The following is a 22,306-nucleotide window of genomic DNA, read 5'->3' on the forward strand; positions in this document are numbered from 1 at the left end:
TATCTTATCAAATCTTGATAAATAAGTAATTAATTATATATGGTTTAATATTCTGGAGCGCAGCATGTTCGGATCCTCTGGGTTTCCTGCTCTATTAAAATGTCTAACGCCCTCTATAGTGTAAAAACTTTTTCTGACTTGGAGAAACTAATTACACACACAAATCAGAAAAATCGAGGCACACACACAAACAAAAAGTTATGTAAGTAGGAGGCCTAGGCCTAGGCCTAGGCCTAGGCTAGATTTATAAGATTATTCTGTTTGTATTGAGTAGTGTAGTTAGTGGTTTTTAATAATTCTTTACTAGATCATGGATTTAGAAAATTAACCCACATTTATGTTATTCCACATTCTACAATCGTGACCAGTAGCCTCCTCTACTTTAGGCCTAGGCTAGCCTAGCTAGCCTAGCTAGTAGTAGTAGGCCTAGCTAGCTAGGCTAGGCCCGTAGGCCTAGAGCCTAGCGGTACTCGTGCCGGCCCGACCCAACCAGATCTTTTGCAGGCGATGTGGCTGAGCCTAGTAGAACATACTTCGATATCTAGGCTTGGCTAAACTAGGCCTATTTCCTTTGATTGTAAATGTGATGGATAATAAATTTTATATTCATAGCCTAGGCCTACTAGGCTAGGCCTAGGTTATTTATTTTTTTTTTTTAATAATAGGCCTATTTTAGGCCCCTAGGCGTATCAGATCACTTTTTACTTTTACTAGTAGGCTAGGCCAGTAGTAGTAGTAGGCCTAACTAGTAGTAGTAGATTTATTAAATATTACATTTGTTGTTTGCAGTCAGCCAACCACGCAGGATGAGTGAAGCAGCAACCACCAGTTCATTCCTGTCGCAGTCACATTCAAAGATTGCTGAAGGTAAGGCTTAGCCTTTTTCCTACACCATTTATATTAATTGTATAATAATATTGACAATGAATATTAATTTATTTCAGAGTTAATTGAGGAAGTGAAGAATGACCCTTCTGACCTTGCCTCTTGTAAAGCGTTGGAAAGACTTTGTGCATATTTAGATGATTTATTCAAAGAAAATACAACAATTGTTCCTGCCAACATCACTGATGAGGTAAATCTGTCCATTGAGCTCACCCCCTCCCCATCATCACAAATTGAGTCAGTAGCCTACACACTGGTGAATATATGAATGAATGAAATTAATGACCATAATACCACTATTATCAACATTTCAACAACTAAAAGTCTTCTTTTTTTCATTTAAGCTACAAAATTTAGCAGTCATACTGTGGAATATTGCTGTTGCAAGAAAAACTGGAAACAACCTGGAGAAAAATGCTAATGCAAAATGCAAGTAAAACAATCATAATCATCATCATTTTATCCTCACCACCTTTTGCATTGTCATGAAGTTCTTATTGCCATTATCTTTACTACTATCTACACTACTATTAATTAATAAATTATTAAATCATATACTTATATTCATTTAATTATTATTTAAATCACAGTGAGGCATTGTTCATGTCTGCTCTCATTCCAAGAGCAGACTTTGTCCAGCAATCCTGTACTCCTAAAACGACAGATCATGGTAGGTTTTTCTTTTTTAAACTATCATTGTTTCCAATTCCAACCTCCAGTAAACTGAGGATCTTCTTTGCAGCTAATTTTTTAGACACGAGTTTGATTACTGGACAATTTTAAATGGGTAGGCCTAATTGTTTTTTATTCTAATGAATAAATAAAAGAAACACATTTTATTTTATTATTTTTCCTTTTTCAGATGGCTATCAAGACATCCAGAGCATGGATTGGTCTGTACATCATGTTTTAACATATTTTAGAAAATGGCATAGAAATAATTGTATTATTGAATATTAGAAATGTTTTTAGGTGTTCATCTCTGTTTTTTGCAGATAGTGATAATCCAATGTTAGCGGATACATCTCTCAACTGGGCTATGCAGGTATGAACTTACTTTTTTCTACCAGTTACTAATTTTTGCACTCGTTACTATTTTTGCACTCGTTACTATTTTTTGCACTCATTACTATTTTTGCCCCATAACTTTTTTTGTACTCATTACTATCTTTGCACTCGTTACTCTTTCCCCCCTTTTTCTTTTGATTCCGCCGTTACTATTTTTGCACTCATTACTATTTTTTCCCCCATTTCTATTTTTGCACTTGTTACTATTTTTGTTTTTTTTAATTCAATAACTTTTTATATTAATATTTTACGGATAGAGCATTGAAAAGTTCAAGTCATTCTTAGAGAATGAAGTTTCTGACAGCACAAAATCTGAAATGGAGGAATTACAAAGAAATATGTTTAAAATGTTAACATACAGAGTTGAGTCAGTAAGTGTAACAAATTTTTAATTATTAAATAACTCAAATTGTATATTTTAATTTGTATTAATTGTAAACACTTGAGTAATTGATTAAAATTGATTTAAATATAAAAATATGCAATATAAATTTTTTGTTTTAAAATTTTCAAACAAATTGTAGGCTTGTCTGCAAGGAAAAACTGAAACTGCGTTGGAAGCTCTTCAAAGCGCTAAGGACTTGATACCAAACATGCCAAAAGAGGTAACAGGTTAATTTAAAGATGTATTGTCCCCCAAAAACATGAAAAATGAAGATTAATAAAATCAGACTTTGAATAGGCCATTTTGCAGTTTTAATAAAGTTATTCACTTCAACAACAAACAAATTATTTTATGACAAAAGAAATGTTTGATTTTAGACAATTTAAGTATTTTTTGCTTTAAATTACATTTTTTCTGGTAAATATTTTTTTTTTTTCGATCCAGTTTTATGTGACTATGTGACATTAAAATGGCATATTCAAAAACAAAACTTAAACATTTTTTTTAGGGGACAATATATCTTTATTAACATTGTCTATACAATTTTTAGATGTAACAAAAGAGAGTGGTGGAATGGAATGATTCCTAAGCTTGCCATTACTCTATTTTCAGGCACCTTATTTATGTGTCATGTGTTACAATGCGGGTTGTGAAGCCTACAAAAAAAATGACTACAACACATCTGCCACATGGTTACGGTAACACACAAACTCTTACAATATTTATTAACTTTTAGCGATAACAGTATCACTCCACAGATTCTGGAGGCAAACAATTTATATTCAGTTTTTATTCTATCCCTTAGTGAGAGTGTTGAGCTTGGTAAAAGTGATAACTCAATTGGCTCTGAAAACCAGGTAATGAAACCTAATGTAACCAATTTACTTCATGTTAAACAACCATTTTATAATAAGCTATATCATACAGTATATTACTCAACATTATTACAATAACTTCTGCTTTAATAGATTGTGTTTTGTTGAATATTATTTTCAGGCTAAAACGCTTCGTCTATTGGCTACAGTGTACATTGACTGGGATATTAAACAATACATGCAGAAAGCGTTGAATGCTGTTGGCCTTGCAAATGCTGTGAGTAGGGCAATTGTGTATTAAGCTCTGTCTACACTATCAAACATGTGACCAAAAAATGTGATGTGCCCATATATGGACATGATGATGTCATATCACTACCATATTATAAGACCATAGTATTATAATAACTTAAGTGTAAACAGTTTACAAATGTCTTAACTACAGGAATATTGCCATCCAGTTGGGTTATACCTAAAGCTGCATATACTGTTGAAAGGAGACTATAGAGATAGCAGAATACAGTCAGGTAAAACACAATTTTCTTTTTGCTGCAAGTCAATAGCGTAACGGCTATGAGCGCTCACTGACTAAACCTCAGGCCCTGGAGCTTATGGGAGCCTACCCTAACCCTGAGCAGTGCCCAGAGGAAAAGACAGGCATTAAAATATGTCCAAAAAATTAGAAAAAAAACTATATATGCATTTTTCATATTCTTTTTCACTAAAATAAGTTGTGAATTTACCTATTGCACAATGTGTTACAGTGTAACTTGATTGCATAATGTTTGGTTTTTAAGTTATATTATTTTTATTTTTTAGCCCTTGATGATATCATACGTCACAGTGATCTTGGAATAGATACAGCTATACAGACAGTGAATCTTCTTGCAACTAATACTAGGTGAACATATTCTTTATACTTACTTACTTAGTCCATGGAGGACTCCAAGCTTAGTCTGGGACATACCCACAGTTGTATGACTAGATTCTTCCATAATATCAAGTTTTTAGAAATGTTCCACTATTATATGTAGTTTTAAATTATTTTTAAAGATTTGATTCATTAGCCTTTGATGCTTGCAAGAAATTGACAAGAAAGTTTGAAGGCTCACATGTAGTAGGACAGATAGTGCTGCTACATTTGGACATGCTATTAGAAAGAAACATGAACCAGCCTGCTAAAGACATGATAGAGGACTTTCTTACTGGTACGTAATAAGCAGCATTGGTGTGAAGCAGCATATCTGTCAGTGTAAATCTCTTATTCTTTATTGCCAATCAAAACAACAACAACAAACAAACAACTACAAAGTAAGTGGCAGGAAACACAAAAGGGAACTAAATCCCTATGACAAGAGCCTGTGAATCCTCTTACCAAGTAGCACATAAGGATAAAATATAGCATTTCAATAAATATAAAAGAAAATATCCACACAAGAAATATAAACCATTCATAAAAAATAGAAAAACAAGCAGAAAAGTAAAAATGCTTTACTCCGAGCAATCTAAGCAATTCAAGTCACTTCTAAAATTGAATTATATATTATTAAATTATATATTTAAACTTAGGTCCTTTGAATCTTCTGGACATTGACATCAAAACAAGACTTCACATACTGCTTTGGTCAAAGGCTGCAAATTCTTTTGAGGTGTTGTATTTTTTGTATTTTATTTCAAATTAATTGAAAACCATTAAAACAAAATTGGTAGTGAAGGTGTCCCTTTATATAGAGATGGAGGTGTTTTTATTTTATTTCAAAATAATTAACTTCAACAAAGTGGGTACTAAATGTGACCCTTAGGTATCCCCTGAATAGGAGTATTCCAAGGCGAGTGGGTTTGCTAGTTCTATGGTTCTAAAGTGGTTTTTAATTGAAAGTGTCCCAATGGAGTAGGTTAGGGGCCAATTTTTTACTGTACTTATTTGCAGAAGAATGACTACAATGACTCGCTGACTTGGTACAACTATTCACTCAGTTTGTTTAGTTCAGATAAAGGCAGTAAGAACCTTGCTAAACTACAGCGTAACAGAGCATCTTGCTTTCTGGCTCTCAACAACATTTCAAAGGTAAACCACACCATTCCAACAGAACCACTTAATGTGAACACACATGCTTTCTAAAACCAAGTCTCATGTGTAGGCTGTATTGGGCATTGGGAAAAACCCAGGATTTGAACCATGTGATGTATTAGTAGTAGTGGAGCTGTACCTTGGTGGTTAACATGATTGCTTTCCAATCCCAAGGTCCAATCCTGACCTAGTGCCAGGATTGTAACTCACAACTCTTTCAACTCAACTTCCTAAGCCTCAAATGAGACTTAGTTTATAAGCACGATAAATTATAAAATGGTTTATCCATCCTGTAATTGGCGAGTTACTCGCTGTTGGATATCGGAAATTTTAAAAAATAAATTTAAAAAAAAAAGAAAAGTATTTGTGTTATTATAGTTCCCTATGTTACAGTTGAAATTTCTCAAACACTTTCATTTCAATTTCTTTAAAGGCTGAAGAAACAATAGAAGAAGCAGCCAAGCATGATGGAACAAACTCTTACACTTATTTTCTGATGTATAAAGTAGCACTTATGAAGGGGCAAGATTCTAGGGGTACGTATCTATGTATTTACTTTTAAACCTGTTTAAAATCGAAAAGAAACTCCCTTATTTTGCACTTCATAGTGAATTAGGTGCCACAGAATATTTTAAAAGTCATTTGATGTTTTCTGTATTAAAATTCCCAAGCTATTGAATCTGTTAAGAAGATGTGTGAAGAAAAAAATGATAAATCATTGGACAACATTACGGATGACATCACTGATGACATCATTGAGGTCACGTCAAATGATGAGAAAGAACCTGAGGAGGAGGTGCAAAACAAACATGGATTGATATGCATCGCTGCACAATTAGCATTTGAGGTAGATCAGTGTACAACTTAAATATATTAATGATTTGTGAATACTAAGATATGTAAGGTTAATGGATTCTTTGACCAACGAGACACCAAAATGATTTTTGCATAGTAAGATATGTACCATATTATAATATGTTCTGAAATAATTTTAATGGATTAAATATTGATAATATGTAGACCTATTTACCAACGTTTTTAATCATGGTCTAAACCCAGGTCCCATAAAATATCGTCTTCAATTTAATCATGATAGAAATGATACAATATTATCATATTGATGGTTGTTTTATGTAGAAGAGTAACAGAGTAGTTGCAGTGAAGGCATTGGAAGCGTTGGTGTCCAGCTCAAGGGATACAACCCAAGTGCTTACAGCCATTAGGTAAGGAAGCTTTGGTGTCTCCCTGAAAAAAAAAACATAACCAAAGTGCTTACAGCCATTGGAAAAATGTTTTATAGCAAAATGTTTAGAGAAAAATTCAATATTTTAATTGATATCCATATTAATCTGTACTGTACTAATTTTTTTTCTCCAGATGTTTGGTCCGATTGAAAGTTACTTTGATGCAAGGCTTAGATGATAAGAAGTAAGACTTGTTAATTAGCTTGTTTCAATTTCAACCATTATTTGTAAAACTCAAAATAGTTCAAAACTCAAACTCAATTTCAAACTCTGAAATATATTACTTTTTTATTTTCAGGTGCGAATATGAGACAATTTTATCATATTTAAGAACTGGTACGTTTTCTATAATAATTAATTGTTGCAAATAGCTGTAGGCCTATATCATAGAGAGTAAAGTACACAGGGAAAAGACTTTTAATCAGAAATCAAATTCATAGTATTGATGTCTGTATTAAACTTTATTTACAGCGGTGTCAAAGGTCTCAATATTGTCAAAAGATACAAGTTGTGATAATCAACTGGTAACCAGGGAATCTACCTGGTTTATGAAGATAGGTACCTGTATGATTTTTTTGAATTTATTCAAATTAAGATTGTAAAGATATAAAAATATAGACAAAAATACTTCCAAAAACAAAATTTAATCAAAATCATAAATGAATATACAATTAAATTAATTATATTATTATTGAAATAAATACAGTTCTTTTCTATTACTATTAGATATCAGGTTGTTTTCTGTTTATGATGATATGATGTTTTCTGTTTTTCTTTCAGCTTGGAATTTGGCTTTGCAGTGTACAGAAGAAAACCGTCTAGTCAACTGTTTCTTTACACTTTGCAGCGAGGTAAATGCATTATGCTGTAATGTAACTAATTACATATTCATTATGTCTTATTACATATTCATCATAGCTTTTATTACATATTCATCATAGCTAATTACATATTCATTATGTCTTATTACATATTCATCATAGCTTTTATTACATATTCATCATAGCTAATTACATATTCATTATGTCTTACTCTTAATTATTACATATTCATAATACCTGATTACCTATTCATTTATTTCTTACTACAGTCATCATCTAATTAGATATTCATTATGTCTTATTACATATTCATCATGGCTTAATACATATTCATCATACTGATATTCTGATGTTAGTTTTCCAGCTTTGGTGAGGAGGATGCAGGAAGCCTGGTTTGCCAGAAGACTTGCCATTTGATGTCCGCAGCATCCTGTCTACAAGCTGCCAGAGACACCACTAACAAGACTGAAAAGGTATCCATTAAGGGAACACCCTTTGGCAACTCCCCTGAATAAGGGGTCCCCACAGAAGTTTTTTACTTGTTAATTGTATTCCAGGAAAGTGTCAGTATTCTGTTCTCCTGGCTATAGAAGCCAAGCATAAATGTTTATTCTTATATCTAACTTAACATGCTTTATGATTCTGGGTTCAAAATATGGCTCTTAGTTAAGTTTTTTCTTGAAGTTAGTGAAATCTTGTCTCAAAATGTGTTGAGCTACAGTGTCTTCATCGTCTTGCTCAGTTAAAGCTCAAAGCTATAAAAAACTCTTCCCAACAGTAGGCCTAAGTCTAAGTAGGTCTAAGAGAAAAAATAAAATTAGATTACTATTATCATTTCATAGATGGACTTCTTAAGCCTTGCCCTGAACCATGTTAATGATTGTCAGAGAATTTGTCAGAAGCTGCCAACCAGTGACAGAGCAGCTAAAGACAACACAGCAGTACTGATGCTACTCTATGAGTTTGAAGCATTAGCAAGGCTAGGACAAGCAGACAAGTTGATGGGGGTGCTTGAAAAGGCTGCAGCATTGCCTTATAAACAGACAAAAACCTTTGAAACCATAGCAGGTATTTAGACATCAATTAATTTGCTTTTAATATTTTTGCTGTTAACTTGTTGTTTTTGTCTGCACCAGAAGGAGAGTACTCACATAGTGACTTCGTCACTTTTCTACAATCCGCCAGACTGGTGTTAGTTTTCTTGTGTTTGTATTTTTTATTGTATTATGTATTATATGTCTTCTGGAAAATAAATGAATTGAATTGAATTAATTCATTCTTGATTGTGATTTCTCAATTAAGCGTGGTTCCCACTAGCGACACAACGTAACGCAACCTTCCAATAATTGTGTTTGCCCCCGCCTGCGTGAAATCAAACCTGCGGTTTTTGCAGCACTATTGCGTCGTCGGTTTCCACTTGTGATTACGCAATACATCACTTTGTGTCAATACGTCACTGCGTTGCGTTCTAGTGTGAACTACGCTTTTAGAGAGACGTTTCCGTAATTCCGACATTATGCTTTCCACGATTTGTTTCCATATTTTTCTGTTTTGGGAAGAACGGTTTGTTATTGTGCTAAAGTCTATATTTTTTCCTTTATCCAGTTTACTTCTGGTCTTTCTAGTAGTTTCCTTCTCTCATTGTTTAATTGGTGTTTCATCTGGCAGTCTAATTGGATTGGATTGGAACACATGAAACAAGTAAATCACCATTATTTAATTGTTTTGAAATCTTACATAACAACAAGATACTATCCAATGTTTCAGGCTTGTGTATGGCGACATCCGTTGGATATAAAGATGTAGCTTTAAAAGCTCTTGACATTGCATTCCAAATGCATATGGCTAACGACAGCATCGACTACAAGAAATTCAGGTGAAATTACAATGTGACCTTTGTCATAAGGCTAAAATGTACTTTTTCTATATTTTATATAGATATAAATCCAAAGGTAAATTACTGAAAAAATGACAATGCTGTGGGTATCAGTGGCTGGATCTCAATGGAGATACAAATAAAATAAGCACTGAAAAAATGACAATGATGTGGGTATCAGTGGCCAGATCTCAATGGAGATACAAAATAAAAGAAAGAACAAAAAGTTAAATCAAAACGAGTAAAACAGCCAGAAATTAGCAGAGCTTTCGGGCAACACTAGCCTTTTATCAGTCATATATATTTTTTTTTTCATACACATCCAACAGTGGATAACTAGCCAATTACATGATGAAAAAAATAAACTTTAGCATTATTTCTTTTATCACTTTTCAGTAAAGTTATACACAGTCTAGTGGAGTTAACTTTACAAGAATCAAACAAACAAACATCAACCAGTAAAGAAAGATCATGGGGCATCTTAGAGAAATCGTTGGACATCATTGAACGAGCAAAGGTTTCATACTTCATTATTTGTTATAGTAATTGTAAAGCTCTGTCTACACTATCAAACTACTTTGACAAAAAAGTGGGATGTGCCCAAATAATGGTAGTGATATGACATCATCATGTCCATATGGGCACATCACATTTTTTTGTCACATAAAGTTTGATAGTGTAGGCAGAGCTTTAGAATTGTTTTTCTCAAAAACTGGAGTTTCGTTTCATTTTTTATTTATTTGTTTGAAAAAAACTGGGATCTCTGAAGAGTCAATGAATGTTGTTGAACCAGTTAATTCATTGTGTGTTATTTTTTGAAGGCTGATTATCCAGAAATAGAAGTGCAGTGGTTGATGACAAAGGCTTGGAATACAGGCATTCACTTGTACAGGTATGTCAATGTATACTTCCAATTAAAGGCCATTCATTCTCTCCTATTGTTTCTAGTTAGAGACCATCTGGTGGTGAAGTGGAGTTGTGGCTTGGTGGTTATGATGCTTGTCTACCACTCCAAGGGTCCTGGGTTCAAGTCCCGTCATATGTCAGGATTTTTTCTAAGGACCAAATTACTCCACTCCCAAAGACTTGTAATAAGACTTTGTTTATGTAGAGCATCTTGTGTATATGTTTGTCTTGTGAACCTCGGAGGGTCCCTAATGATCAGCAATAGCTGGATGGATCACCCTCATTAAATAGAGAACCTTTTTAACTAATTACTTTAGTGGCACACTATAGCTAGTTTTATAAAACCCAAGGTTGTACTGTAGGTTCAATTCTCATAAAAGTCATGACAGATTTTATGAAACTTTATCTTAAGTTCTGTCTACACTATCAAACTAGTTTTGACAAAAAAAAGTATGAGGAGTACCAAATGTGGTAGTGATATGCTTAAATATGGTAGTAATATGACTTAATCGTGTCCATATATGTGCACGTATCAAATTTGAAACATAAAGTTTGATAGTGTAGACAGAGCTTTATATATGTGATTTTCTAATAGTGCTAATCAGCATATTGAAGCTGAGAAGTGGTGTTCAATGTCTATCAAGTACCTCATTCACTTGCCAACAATCAGGCCTAACTATGAGGCGCATGTAAGTATCAACATTCTTTTATTTTTAAGAACAAAATGTGATTGAAATGTGTTTTTATAAAAGAATGGCAAAATCAGGACTGTAGTCATGTTACCAGAGTTTTCAAAACAATATAGATTATCTGATAAAACTCCTAGAAATAGGAAGCCTGTTGGCATTTTTCCCCTAACTGTTATGTAACATTGATAAAGCATAAAAAGAACAAGCATGTTTTCCACTAAGTGTTGAAAATGTTATGCATACAACATCTTCCAAATCACCTCCTGAGATGAAATCTAAATTGAAATACTGGAATACACAAATAAAAAAGTTGTTATCATTATTGACAGTGCCTGCAAATTATATTTCAAGCATGTTTTCCATTAAATGTAGAAAACCTATATGCATGCAACATCTTCCAAATCTCCTCAAAATACTGGAATATAAGAATGGAATAGTTAATTATTTATAGTACCTGCAAATTATGTTTTAATATTTATTTTTAGATGCAAAACATATATGCTGAAATTTTAACCAGGATTGAGAATGATCAGGCAAAAGTAGGAACAGAAGAATAGGTTGTCAAAAATGAAAGATATAAATAATAGTTATATTGCACTGCTTAATAGTTTTTAATTAAAATTTCACAAAGTAGGAACAGAGGAATAGGTTGTCAAAGATGAAAGATATAGGGCCTAAATAATAGCTATATTGCACTGTTTACTAGTTTTTAATTTAAATTTCACAAAGTAGGAACAGAGGAATAGGTTGCCAAAGATGAAATATATAAATAATAGTTATATTGCACTGTTTACTAGTTTTTAATTTAAATTTCACAAAGTAGGAACAGAGAAATAGGTATCCAAAGATGAAAGATATAAATAATAGTTATATTGCACTGTTTACTAGTTTTTAATTTAAATTTCACAAAGTAGGAACAGAGGAATAGGTATCCAAAGATGAAAGATATAAATAATAGTTATATTGCACTGTTTACTAGTTTTTAATTTAAATTTCACAAAGTAGGAACAGAGAAATAGGTATCCAAAGATGAAAGATATGAATAGGGCCTAATAGTTATATTGCACTGTTTACTAGTTTTTAATTTAAATTTCACAAAGTAGGAACAGAGGAATAGGTTGCCAAAGATGAAAGATATAAATAATAGTTATATTGCACTGTTTACTAGTTTTTAATTTAAATTTCACAAAGTAGGAACAGAGGAATAGGCGCCAAAGATGAAAGATATAAATAATAGTTATATTGCACTGTTTACTAGTTTTTAATTTAAATTTCACAAAGTAGGAACAGAGAAATAGGTATCCAAAGATGAAAGATATAAATAATAGTTATATTGCACTATTTACTAGTTTTTAATTTAAATAGTTTTACAAAATAGATACCACCACCTACCTTACCCTTACCCCAACACACAAAGACACACCCTCCTGAGATCAGGACCATTACAACGTTATGAGTTAGTACCAATTTTATTGTTCAATTGATCAAAGTGTAATACATTTAGATGTAATAAAAATAATTATAAATAAATAATATATGTGCTGTATATAATTTTAGTTATATATTATATACCTAATTGTTATAAATTATGTAAATTAGCCTATTACCCTGAAAATAATATATAGTTTAGTGTAGTTAACGTTATTTAAAAGTTTTGTAATAGTGTAAATCACCTTTATATATATATATATATATATATATATATATATATAAATCAATGATGTTGCGTAGCACTGTGTAAATTATATATAAATCATACTGTAAATTATAGAAACAGTGCTCATATTCGGAACATGATCTCATAATCGCGTCGAGCATAGCTCATTGGCGAATCGTTAATGATATTGACGATAATATACAGCAATATAATATACAACAAATTTACTCCTTTATTTTAAAGTCTACCTGGATCCGACCTTTTTGTGAGCACCGTTACTCGGAGCACTCATTAATACCCATCCACGACAACTCAGTGTGACCCAAACAAACTTTCATTCTGTGTATGTGCATTAAATAAAACGATTTATATTGCGAACGTTTCTCAAATTGTTGGAACAGAAATATTTCAATTGTTAAGTAAATCAAACTTTGAATTGGTTGTTTTATAATTTTAATAAAGTTAATCACTTCCGTATAAAAACAAAACGAGAAAAATAATGTTTTCACTTGTAAAATAACAAATAAAGGGTTAAATTCAACCAAAAACCCATTTTCTGGCAGCCAATTCGCTTGCTTTAAATCACAGTTTTTTTCAGTTAAACACATTTTTTTTCGATCCAATTTTTGGTCAAAGTGGATATCTATTATGTGACATTAAAATAGTATAATCAACAATATTTTTTAAGAAATATTTTTTTCAGGGGACAATACATCTTTAAATGTTTATATCTATGGTTGATGTGCTGTAGATTCAACGCCACCGATCTCTTGATAAATAACTTGTCTATCCTGGCTGCTGGAGCCTGTTGGCGGTCGGAAGTTGTTAACTACTCGTTGCGGATATCTAAGGTTGTTAAGGCTACGGAATTGCTCCAACTGTGAAAAATGTGTTAAGAAAAAAAAAAAAAGATTGACAAAATATTTAAAATTATTGAAACACGTGTTAAAACTAAATTACAAACTTGTAATTGGTCGAAAGTGCGCTTACGTCATTGGGTTGCGTCCAATGAGAACCAAACTTTATGCTTCAATTAACTACAATATGATCATATTTTACCTGTTCAACAGAAATCACGATAGGAATCTGGAAAATGGTCCAAACGACTGACTCGTAACAAGGGGGCGTGGTCAAGGAACCCTGATATGTCCAGTAGCTGCTTTGGTCAAGTGATGGTAGAAGTGAAAGCAGGTTTACTTCACTCTCTAGGTCCTTGCTAACATCTATACACAACATAAATTCGTTTATTTAATCTTTTATACTTTGTGTTTATTGACACATGCATCGTTGTCATGCAACGTTGAAATCATGATCATTGCGTCATCATCTTCATAATCAACATGTCATCCTAATCGTCATCATCAGTAACAAAAACAATAATAATAATAATAACATACTGTAAAAACTTACCAAACTCTATATTTTTAATTTCTTTCACTATGTGCTCCATGACGGGGTTCTTGTCACCGAGGCTGATAAAGAAGGCAAACACTGCCACACCTTGGTCGCTTTCCATCGCCTCTTCCACACTGTTAAATTCAGACGAGTAGTGGACTATATGCATCTGGTGGTAAAAGATAGATTTATTTATTAAACCGTTAAACAATTTTGTTGTGTAATGATTTTTTTTTATTTCTTAAGAACTATTAAAAAAAAGTATTCCCTTCCTGTGACACGGTATTAATTTTAATATCGTTCATTTTTATTCTACAAGGTATCACCAACAGGTGAACAATTTAATAAGCAAATAAATAATTTTGCGTCATACAAGATCATACGTCACAACAATAATAATCTTTTATTTTCGCAACCCCTCTCCCCGAATATTCCCCTCTCCGAATATCTCTCCAAGCCCTTCTCTCCGATCTTACTCACTCGTCATTTTGTTCTTTAATCCCTCCCAAGTCGCTCTTGTATATAACATTATCCACTTAATCTCAGTCCCACTATCAATCCCTTATCATTTAATTGCCTTCGGTTTAGTTCACTCGTTGCCTTACCTCTGCTGGGTAGCTAGATTTAGCTATGGTGTGCTCGGAGCCAATATCATTTGAAGACCCCCAATGGAAGTGAAGCTGCTCGGCTACGTATTCCGACGGTAACATTCCCCCCGTGGAACGGTATGTCCCATCGAGCATTACCTTAACTGAAAAATAAATAAAATATTTACAATAACGGCGCTTTTTTTTTTTACATACATAAGGGCATACGTGTATGCGGAGGTAAGCGACAGTCGGAATACTAGAGTAATCCATTCACGTAAATTTACTTGCGTACTCTTACGACGTCCATGCGTTGCGTCATATTGCCCGTACCCACTGGACGCAAACGAAGGAACATAAGCGCAACGCAATCACAAGCGATATATTATTCGATCTGTGGCCTGTCAATTCGCTTGTACTGAGTAACGTTGAGTGGTTATAGAACTCGACTTTAAGTATAGTACCAGATTGATGTTGGTATGCATGATTGCTAATGAAAAGTGTTATCACATCTCCACACGGCAAAACTAATAGGTATTAAGCTCTGTCTATACTATCAAACTAATTTGACAAAAAAGGTGTGATGTTCCCAAATATGGTAGTGGTATGACATCATCATGTCACATTTGTTTGTCACATAAAGTTTGATAGTGTAGACAAGGCTTTAAACAAGAATCGTTTGTCCATGGTTTAACTAATAATATAATTCTGAATTACCTGTGTGTCCGTTATATATGATTGACATCGGTCGGATGACGTCCCAGTCACCAGTGCATTGGATTGGTGGTAACGGAACGTCAGGTATAACGACTTCTCTTATATCTATCGGTGACTGTTTTGTTTTCCCACAGTCCGGGTATCCAATCTCGCTCCAATGTTCAGGCCCTGATAAATTGATATACACACAACTAATTAACATACTTTAATGCACCTATGCTTTATTTATTATAAAGCTCTGTCTGTCTACACTATAAACTTTATGGGACAAAAAACATCTGATGTGCCCATATATGGCATATTTGGGCATATCACTACCATATTTGAGCACATCACACTTTTTTTGTCAAACTAGTTTGATAGTGTAGACAGAGCTTTAGACATAACTAAAATTCAAGTTTGGTTCCCACTTGGACGCAACGCTGGGACATAAGCGCGCCGCAAGTAGCTTGACCAATCACGACGCGATAGAGTTGCTTGTGATTGGTCAACTCACTTGCATTGTGCCTACGTAGTTTCATTTGCACGCGCACGACGTGGGAACCAAGCTTTAAATAGTTACTAACATTTTTAAGAATAGGACGTTTTGTAAGAAAAAAATACACTGAATGATCTCAATGATATCCCAATCAAAGTGACGCTAGCATAAATGTTAAAATTTAAGTATAATTAAAAAATATAAAACCTTAAATCTGAGGTGGGTGAGTCCAAATAGGTACTCTATTATCAACTATCAATAATCTTACCTGTTGATCCGAAATAGCTCCAATCAGGTTCTACTAAAACAAGCGACACATTATTTAAATTGTAAGTTAAAAGGAACATAATTAATGTGAGATTTCCAACATAACAACATAACGAGATAGGTTAAATTGCTATGGTCATTGATAACTAGGGTTACCAGTTTTGTTGTTTAAGTTTTTACATAAATACGACCTAAAAACTACGCCTGACGCTATCGTCGGGCCTCGTCGTACGACGCTGTCTCATCTGGCCTTTATATCGTAAATATCAAAGAAGAAATTGATATGATTGTGTGTTCATTTTCTAGTATACTATATTAGGTTGTTAATGAGATTAGATTAGGGAAGGTTGTGTTTATTTATTTCAACTTACCAGAAGAGCTTGTACTCCTAACTGTGAAACTCAACAGAACAAGCCCGATAACACGAAGAAACATCTAGAAATAAAACAAAATGAATAACAAGTAATTTTAAATTATTTTAACTTGTCGAGAGCAAATAACGCGATATTGTGATATACTGTCCCCGCCATGGTCCGGCATGTCGATGCATTGCTGGCACCGTATCGATTTATGGTTGATAAAAATAGTATGATATTGTGAAATGAAAATAATCTACAGAATACAGTTTCGATCGATTTTTAGCTATAACATCTGGTGGATAATTTTGATAATCGTGTACTATAAAGTATGATTATTAATGACACAATCGATTTAAAATGCATAAGTTATGCAAGTTATAATAAGTTATTCTACAATTGCTGAACTAGGCCTGCCTTTATGTTTTAGCTTAATCAGGAGTTGGTTTATAGAAAGTGCGGAAGGGTCGGTAAAAGGTTTTACGAGTTAAGGCAAATTTGCACGAGCGGTAATGGTAAGCGGAAAACCGCGTAGCTTGTCCCACGTTGAATCTGTATCTATCCTAAGCGGAGAGTGCCTGACCGTGTGTAAATGTCATAAAGAATAATCTCTATTTGTATTACCGTTACCGCTCGTGTAAATTGGCCTTTAGTAGTAACGGACAATTGAAGGATCTGCTATACCTCATTGTGCTTAAAGGGTGGCTCTGGGTTTAAAATTCTATTCTGTTTATTTTGCAACAATATTATTACAACAACTTATATTGCTACAGCGGTAAAGCAGAATAAACTTCGTGAATTAAACTTCTATTTTTTTCAAAAAGTGGTACTACAGATGAACTTCTTTTGTAATTATAAGATAGGAAATCCACCAAATTTTGGGCGAAGGTATATAAATCGAAAGAACAATACATTTTACAGCTTGCAAAAATGCGTTTGTAAATCATAGAAAATCAGAAAAATTCTTATCTTAACATGAAAAAATCCTGTAACACCACTTTGCCAAAAGGCAATATTTCACGATACTCGTTCCACTTTACAGCTGACGAAAAATAAGTGGTATTATTATGAATGTCAAAGTTTTATATTTTATAACAATATCCGTCGCTCCTCGTTGCAACAAAATCATTGTACGTTTGTTTTATTTTAAAAAAATCATCAATTTAAATTTAAAGAATAATGAACGAATATTAAACAATAAAAAAGAAATTCCAACCTTGAATTCTAGCAATGTAGATACCATCAACATTTAACTGAAGTAGCCGTAGGTGTTTTGCGCGTCGATAAAATGTTGTATTGAGGAGTAATGGAAGAATAATGTCGTCACATCATCCAATGCACGCCGTTTAGTACTTGTTGATCGACAGATGTACAGTTTTATTAGGTAGTATCATGTGTTGTTTATTTTATTGCTTGTTTAAAATTCAAATCATCTGTGAAAATTGTATATGCAGTTACAATTGACTTGTTTTTATATCATTTTTTTATATTCGTTTCAAAATCGTTTAGTAGCTTATATCCTTTACAAAACTCAATTTTCTTTAGTACGGTCTTATTCATAATGCTTAAAAGTTTTAAATCGTTTAGTAATAGTGGCTTATATCCATTTTTACGCTCTTATGCATAACGCTTACAAGCTTTTTTCAAAACTTATCAAACGTCTAATGTACGTTTATTTTCAATTAACAGGTAATAATCAGAATCGGATCAAAGTCTAATATTTTGTGGGCCACGAAATTGAAGATTCTAAGATCTATTTGGTACACGGACAGACAGACAAACAGTGGTGAAGGTAAAATATAGAAAACGTATAATTTTATTTGATTTTTTATAATCTAGGCCTATGTGAATAAATAATATAAATGTCTTAAATATATTATTGGAATGTGATTGTGATTTATAGGCTTATTGTAACAGTTCAGTTTTAAATTTACATTTTATATTTTTTTCATATAAATTCACTTTAGAAAATGTTGTCATATACTTATAATGTTTCACTGCGTTCAAACTCGTATAACATAATATTATCATCATCATTTTAAAATAACGAATAAAGTTATAGCGTTTTAATTGATAATTGAAAACAAAATAAAATTTGTTTTCACTAATCTTCACAAACATAGCTTTATTACACAAAGTATAGTTTATCAGTTATAATTATTGTTATAATAAATCTTCTGCAAGCTTTTGCAAACATTCTGCTAGATATTGGTATTCAGACATCTGGTTGTAAATGTGGCACGATATCCTGACATAAAGCACGCCATCAATGCTTTTAATTGGTACCTGTGGAGTAAACAAAAATTTAATTAGAATATAAGGTATAAAGTTTCTCAAATCTTAAAAAAAAAATAAATTGGATCAAAATATACTTTCATTTTTAAAAATATTTTTTAGGTTAGAATAAATGTTTAAAAAGAAGTTTATTTAGTAGTTTTTCCAAGAGGTGTGTTTTACCAAAGGAACCCTCAACCCTCACCCCATTAAATATAAAATTATACATTTACCTCTATGCGAAATCTACTGTACAATTCCTTCTGTATCTGTTCTGCTAGGTCATAGTTCACTTCCAGTTTGGCATAAAGGCTTCTGGGAAGACTAACTAATGCCATAGTTCCTGATCAATACATAAAATAATGAAATGTTTATATATAATTTCACCAAAAAAAAAATTGTTTGTACGTTGTATCGGTAAACTCACCAAACATATCCTTAGGAGCGGCTAGGCTTGTCCCTAACTTCTCTACAAGCATACTTGCTGAAAAAACCCCAATAAACACCACCAAATCAGTAAAAACATAACAAATAAAAAGAATGTAATAAATATAATCAGAGTAATTGCATCGGCTAGGGTGGGTGGATTTGCAGCAGTGAGGGTGGGTGGGTTTGCAGCAGCGAGGGCAGGTGGGTTTTATTGGTAGAATTGACAGTACCTGCTTGATCTGTTAAGTTGTACATATATTGTCTCATCTTCTGCACCCCAACTGTCTCCCAGAAATCAATTATCTTTGGTAGAACTAAGAATGAACTATAATCCTTCAAACCTGTTGAATTGAATCATATATTAGGTAATTTCCATTTATTTTTCAGAATTGCTTTTATAACGTATATCATGTTTACCATTAGTGATGCCTTAAAAAACTTTGGTGCAAGCTAATTAAGAACTTAAGTACATGAGCACATAAACTCAGAGAATGACTGACAGTAAACAGGTTGCAATGTGCACAAGGTGCAAGCTAAGTAAGAACTTAAGTACCTGAGCACATAAACTCAGAGAATGACTGACAGTAAATATGTTGCAATGTGCACAAGGTGCAAGCTAAGTAAAGTACCTGACCACATGAACTCCGAATTGAAACCACTTCCAAATCCATGTGATATGATGAGTGGTCTGACCGAGGATTGCAGCCTTTTGCTTACATACAAATAAGCAGTTCCTTTAGGAGCACAGAACCACTTGTGAGCATTGCTGGCATAGTAGTCTGCACCAAGCTCATGAAGGTTTACTGGTAGAGCTCCGAGAGAATGAGCGCCATCAACGTACACTGGGATTGACCTTAAGACGTGTATGTATCATAAGAAAAAAAAAGTTTTTATATAAAAATTGTATAACCAAAATAATTGAACCACTGTCACATCAGCCTTTCTTTTGTGACTACTGTACCTAGGACCTATGCATTGATGTGTCTTTGGTTATGAACTTCCCTGCATGCACACAAATGAATTGACATGACACAACTTGACCCAGGTCACAAGTCAAAACCCTATTATCAATTCTTGATTCTTTTTATTGAATATATTAATCAAGTTTATGTGAATACGTCGCCTCTTACCTGTCATGACAGAGATCTATCAATTCTTTTATAGGCATTATGAACGGTGCGTTGCTGGGAACATGATCAAATATGGCTATCTTTGTACCAGACCTGAAAATTACAATAATAAAAACATATGTCAAAGGTTATAAGTAGCATGCACAAACATCAGGAAAAAATAAAAGGAGTGAACAAATGAATGATAAATAAATGCAATACATCTTACTTGATTGTAGATTTTACTTTCTCAATAATCTGTTGTGCGCCCTCTACTGGTATCGAGATAGCCTCCTCTTGTATTACAGCACCAGTTTCCGAAGCAATGTGTTTTAGCAGTTTTTTAACAGCACCTAAAATCAACCACCAAATGCTGTAGCACATATGCATAGTGAAAACAAAAGAAGACACACATATATATATATATATAGTCTCGGTTGGGGCGACTTTTTCTCATTCTCACAGATTTCCTTATCTTTATTGTTTCAAATTAATTAATTAAAATTTCAGTATATCACCGGGCGGTTTAGAATTAATGTTCTTTGCCTGAATTGTTTATATATATAGGAAAACATATTTTACCATAAGTTACATTCAAACAATAGATAACATCTCCAGGTTTGAATTTAATGCCTCGTAAAACACTGTTAGTTGCCGTAGTAACATTTGTCACCAAGAGGAGGTCAGTTGGGTCACATCCTGGGAAAAATGAAAAAAGCAACAGAAATGTTATTGTAAATTGTATCCTTTTATATTACCCAACTCTTCCTGTAAAAGCACTGAACTAAACCTAATGTATCTTTTCTATCTAGTTCAGACTGGGATCTGTGACAATGACTAGACAGGGAGGTTATTTTTATACCTTCCTGGACTAGCTTTGGCAAGAAAAATAAACTACAGGGGCTAGAAGGGCTGGTCATAAGTCAAGTGTTTCAAATTTAAATACTTTACTATTTTTTTTCTCATCAACTATAAGGAAGTCATAATAATGAATACCGTACCAACAAACTTAGCTAGACGTCTTGTAGCATATACAAGGTGAGGGAACACTTCTCTGTCTAAGAAACGTAAAGGCTGTCTTTCAATGTATTTCTGCCATTTATGAGCCAAGTCAAGTATATCACCGAGTACCGCTCCGAATGCACCATGGTTCAGAAACGTACATTCCTGCAAAAGTGGAAATATTAATCAACAATAAATTTGTTTATAATGCTTTGAGCCCTAAAAATAGAATAAGTCAATCTCTTCGGAGGTTGTTCAGACAAGAAGGAGACCATTAAACAACCAACTCCATATCTACAGTATCATTTGTTATATTATCTTATGTCAAAGTTCATACGTATTCTGCGAGTTGTGTGTGTGGGTGTGTTGCAGCATGAGAGGTGCTCAGGATTTAATTACTATGAAATTGTTACATACTTCTTCTAATAAAAAGTGTCTTTTCTTAGCTTCATTGCCAAATACAACAGATTTACTGCTTATAATATCTGGAAGATCAACTGGAATTTCTGGAGGTGTATATTCTTCCTGAAAAGAAAAAAAAAGAAAGTTTTTGATATCAAAATATATAAAAGCTGATATAGATGATGATGATTGCAGTAGCGGGAAATGACATCACCTCTGGTAATTGGAGAAGCTCTTGAACATTTGATGATTGAAAAGATCCAAAATCTCTCTTGTTTACAGCTGCTGCTAGGAGTGGAAAAACAAGAAGCAAATTAAAATTTCACACAATATACAATTAAATATACTAGTTTTCATGATTCATTCATAATATTATTATAACACTACATTTACAAGAAAAGTCCTTAGTCCTTGCGACAGGATAGGGTAGGCCTTGACCTGGTTATCTAGGGACTAATTAATATTCAATGTCAATGAAGGAGAGGCCTACCTAGGCTCTAGCTACAGTAGTAGTAGTAGGCCTAGGCTAGGCTAATTTAAAATTTAAAAGTTATAGGCCTGGCCTAAATCATAATTTATTTGGAAACAATTCATCTTAAACTTACATTTTGTGTTACTTTCCATATTCTTTAAAATTAAAAATGATTTATTTAATTATTATTATTTTTAATAAAGACTTCTATTGTTTTAAAAAAAACATAAAATTGTATTGTGTGCTACCACTGTAAAACATGCTTTTCCAAATAATGCTTTCAGTAGTAATTTGCGTTTATAAGTAAAAATTCCCAACAAAAATAATTTTTCAACATTTGACACCCCAGGTGTACTAATTCTCTTATATCAAAGTTGACGCAATAAATCTCAATCCAACGC

At 33.1% G+C, this 22,306-nt stretch overlaps 3 protein-coding genes across 5 annotated transcripts; 1 reads left to right on the forward strand and 2 right to left on the reverse strand.

The window, feature by feature from the left end:
* The first annotated feature begins 99 nt into the window (after nt 1-99).
* Nucleotides 100-14,005, forward strand: LOC144848901 (testis-expressed protein 11-like). The gene is made up of 31 exons (XM_078705853.1): nt 100-202; nt 790-867; nt 945-1,075; nt 1,230-1,318; nt 1,480-1,555; nt 1,748-1,778; nt 1,881-1,930; nt 2,211-2,324; nt 2,478-2,558; nt 2,951-3,036; nt 3,144-3,195; nt 3,335-3,430; nt 3,599-3,680; nt 3,973-4,054; nt 4,207-4,361; nt 4,723-4,802; nt 5,084-5,221; nt 5,658-5,760; nt 5,896-6,071; nt 6,362-6,447; nt 6,602-6,652; nt 6,767-6,804; nt 6,940-7,026; nt 7,249-7,319; nt 7,646-7,762; nt 8,132-8,357; nt 9,057-9,165; nt 9,562-9,682; nt 9,987-10,057; nt 10,667-10,760; nt 13,488-14,005. The coding sequence occupies exons 1-31, from the start codon at nt 100-102 to the stop codon at nt 13,497-13,499; spliced, it is 2,886 nt and encodes a 961-aa protein (XP_078561979.1). The 3' UTR covers nt 13,500-14,005.
* LOC144848902 (carbonic anhydrase 14-like) lies at nt 13,634-16,391 on the reverse strand. Its single transcript, XM_078705854.1, has 6 exons — nt 16,380-16,391; nt 16,233-16,296; nt 15,117-15,284; nt 14,418-14,563; nt 13,815-13,981; nt 13,634-13,640 (listed from the first exon to the last, which is right to left on the reverse strand). Exons 1-6 carry the CDS (start codon nt 16,389-16,391, stop codon nt 13,634-13,636), a joined length of 564 nt encoding a protein of 187 aa, XP_078561980.1.
* A 1,718-nt stretch (nt 16,392-18,109) lies between these two features.
* Nucleotides 18,110-22,220, reverse strand: LOC144847598 (uncharacterized). Of its 3 annotated transcripts, none has more exons than XM_078704040.1 (12): nt 22,039-22,220; nt 21,648-21,718; nt 21,449-21,556; nt 21,031-21,196; nt 20,612-20,728; nt 20,259-20,382; nt 20,051-20,143; nt 19,550-19,773; nt 19,151-19,261; nt 18,919-18,975; nt 18,725-18,834; nt 18,110-18,503 (listed from the first exon to the last, which is right to left on the reverse strand). In XM_078704040.1, the coding sequence occupies exons 1-12, from the start codon at nt 22,055-22,057 to the stop codon at nt 18,381-18,383; spliced, it is 1,323 nt and encodes a 440-aa protein (XP_078560166.1). In that variant the 5' UTR covers nt 22,058-22,220; the 3' UTR covers nt 18,110-18,380. The 3 variants fall into 3 exon arrangements, with proteins under 3 accessions (XP_078560166.1, XP_078560165.1, XP_078560167.1); XM_078704039.1 differs by having other exon boundaries at nt 21,648-21,721; XM_078704041.1 differs by having other exon boundaries at nt 21,648-21,715; nt 22,039-22,077.
* Between the last annotated feature and the right edge of the window lie 86 nt (nt 22,221-22,306).

Source organism: Antedon bifida, chromosome 7 (assembly GCF_963402885.1).
Source record: "Antedon bifida chromosome 7, ecAntBifi1.1, whole genome shotgun sequence".
Classification (NCBI taxonomy): Eukaryota; Metazoa; Echinodermata; class Crinoidea; order Comatulida; family Antedonidae; genus Antedon; species Antedon bifida.

Coding starts and splice junctions, on each gene's coding strand:
- LOC144847598 (XM_078704039.1), bottom strand. Junction 20,729..21,030: donor ACGTCTAGCTAAGTTTGTTG/GTACGGTATTCA, acceptor CATTTTTCCCAG/GATGTGACCCAACTGACCTC. Junction 20,383..20,611: donor TTGTTTGAATGTAACTTATG/GTAAAATATGTT, acceptor GGTTGATTTTAG/GTGCTGTTAAAAAACTGCTA.
- LOC144848902 (XM_078705854.1), bottom strand. Junction 15,285..16,232: donor TAGGAGTACAAGCTCTTCTG/GTAAGTTGAAAT, acceptor TCAATTTATCAG/GGCCTGAACATTGGAGCGAG. Junction 14,564..15,116: donor CATATATAACGGACACACAG/GTAATTCAGAAT, acceptor TTTATTTTTCAG/TTAAGGTAATGCTCGATGGG.
- LOC144848901 (XM_078705853.1), top strand. CDS start 100: ATGTCTAACGCCCTCTATAGTGTAAAAACTTTTTCTGACTTGGAGAAA. Junction 1,076..1,229: donor CTGCCAACATCACTGATGAG/GTAAATCTGTCC, acceptor TTTTCATTTAAG/CTACAAAATTTAGCAGTCAT. Junction 1,931..2,210: donor CTCTCAACTGGGCTATGCAG/GTATGAACTTAC, acceptor TTTTACGGATAG/AGCATTGAAAAGTTCAAGTC.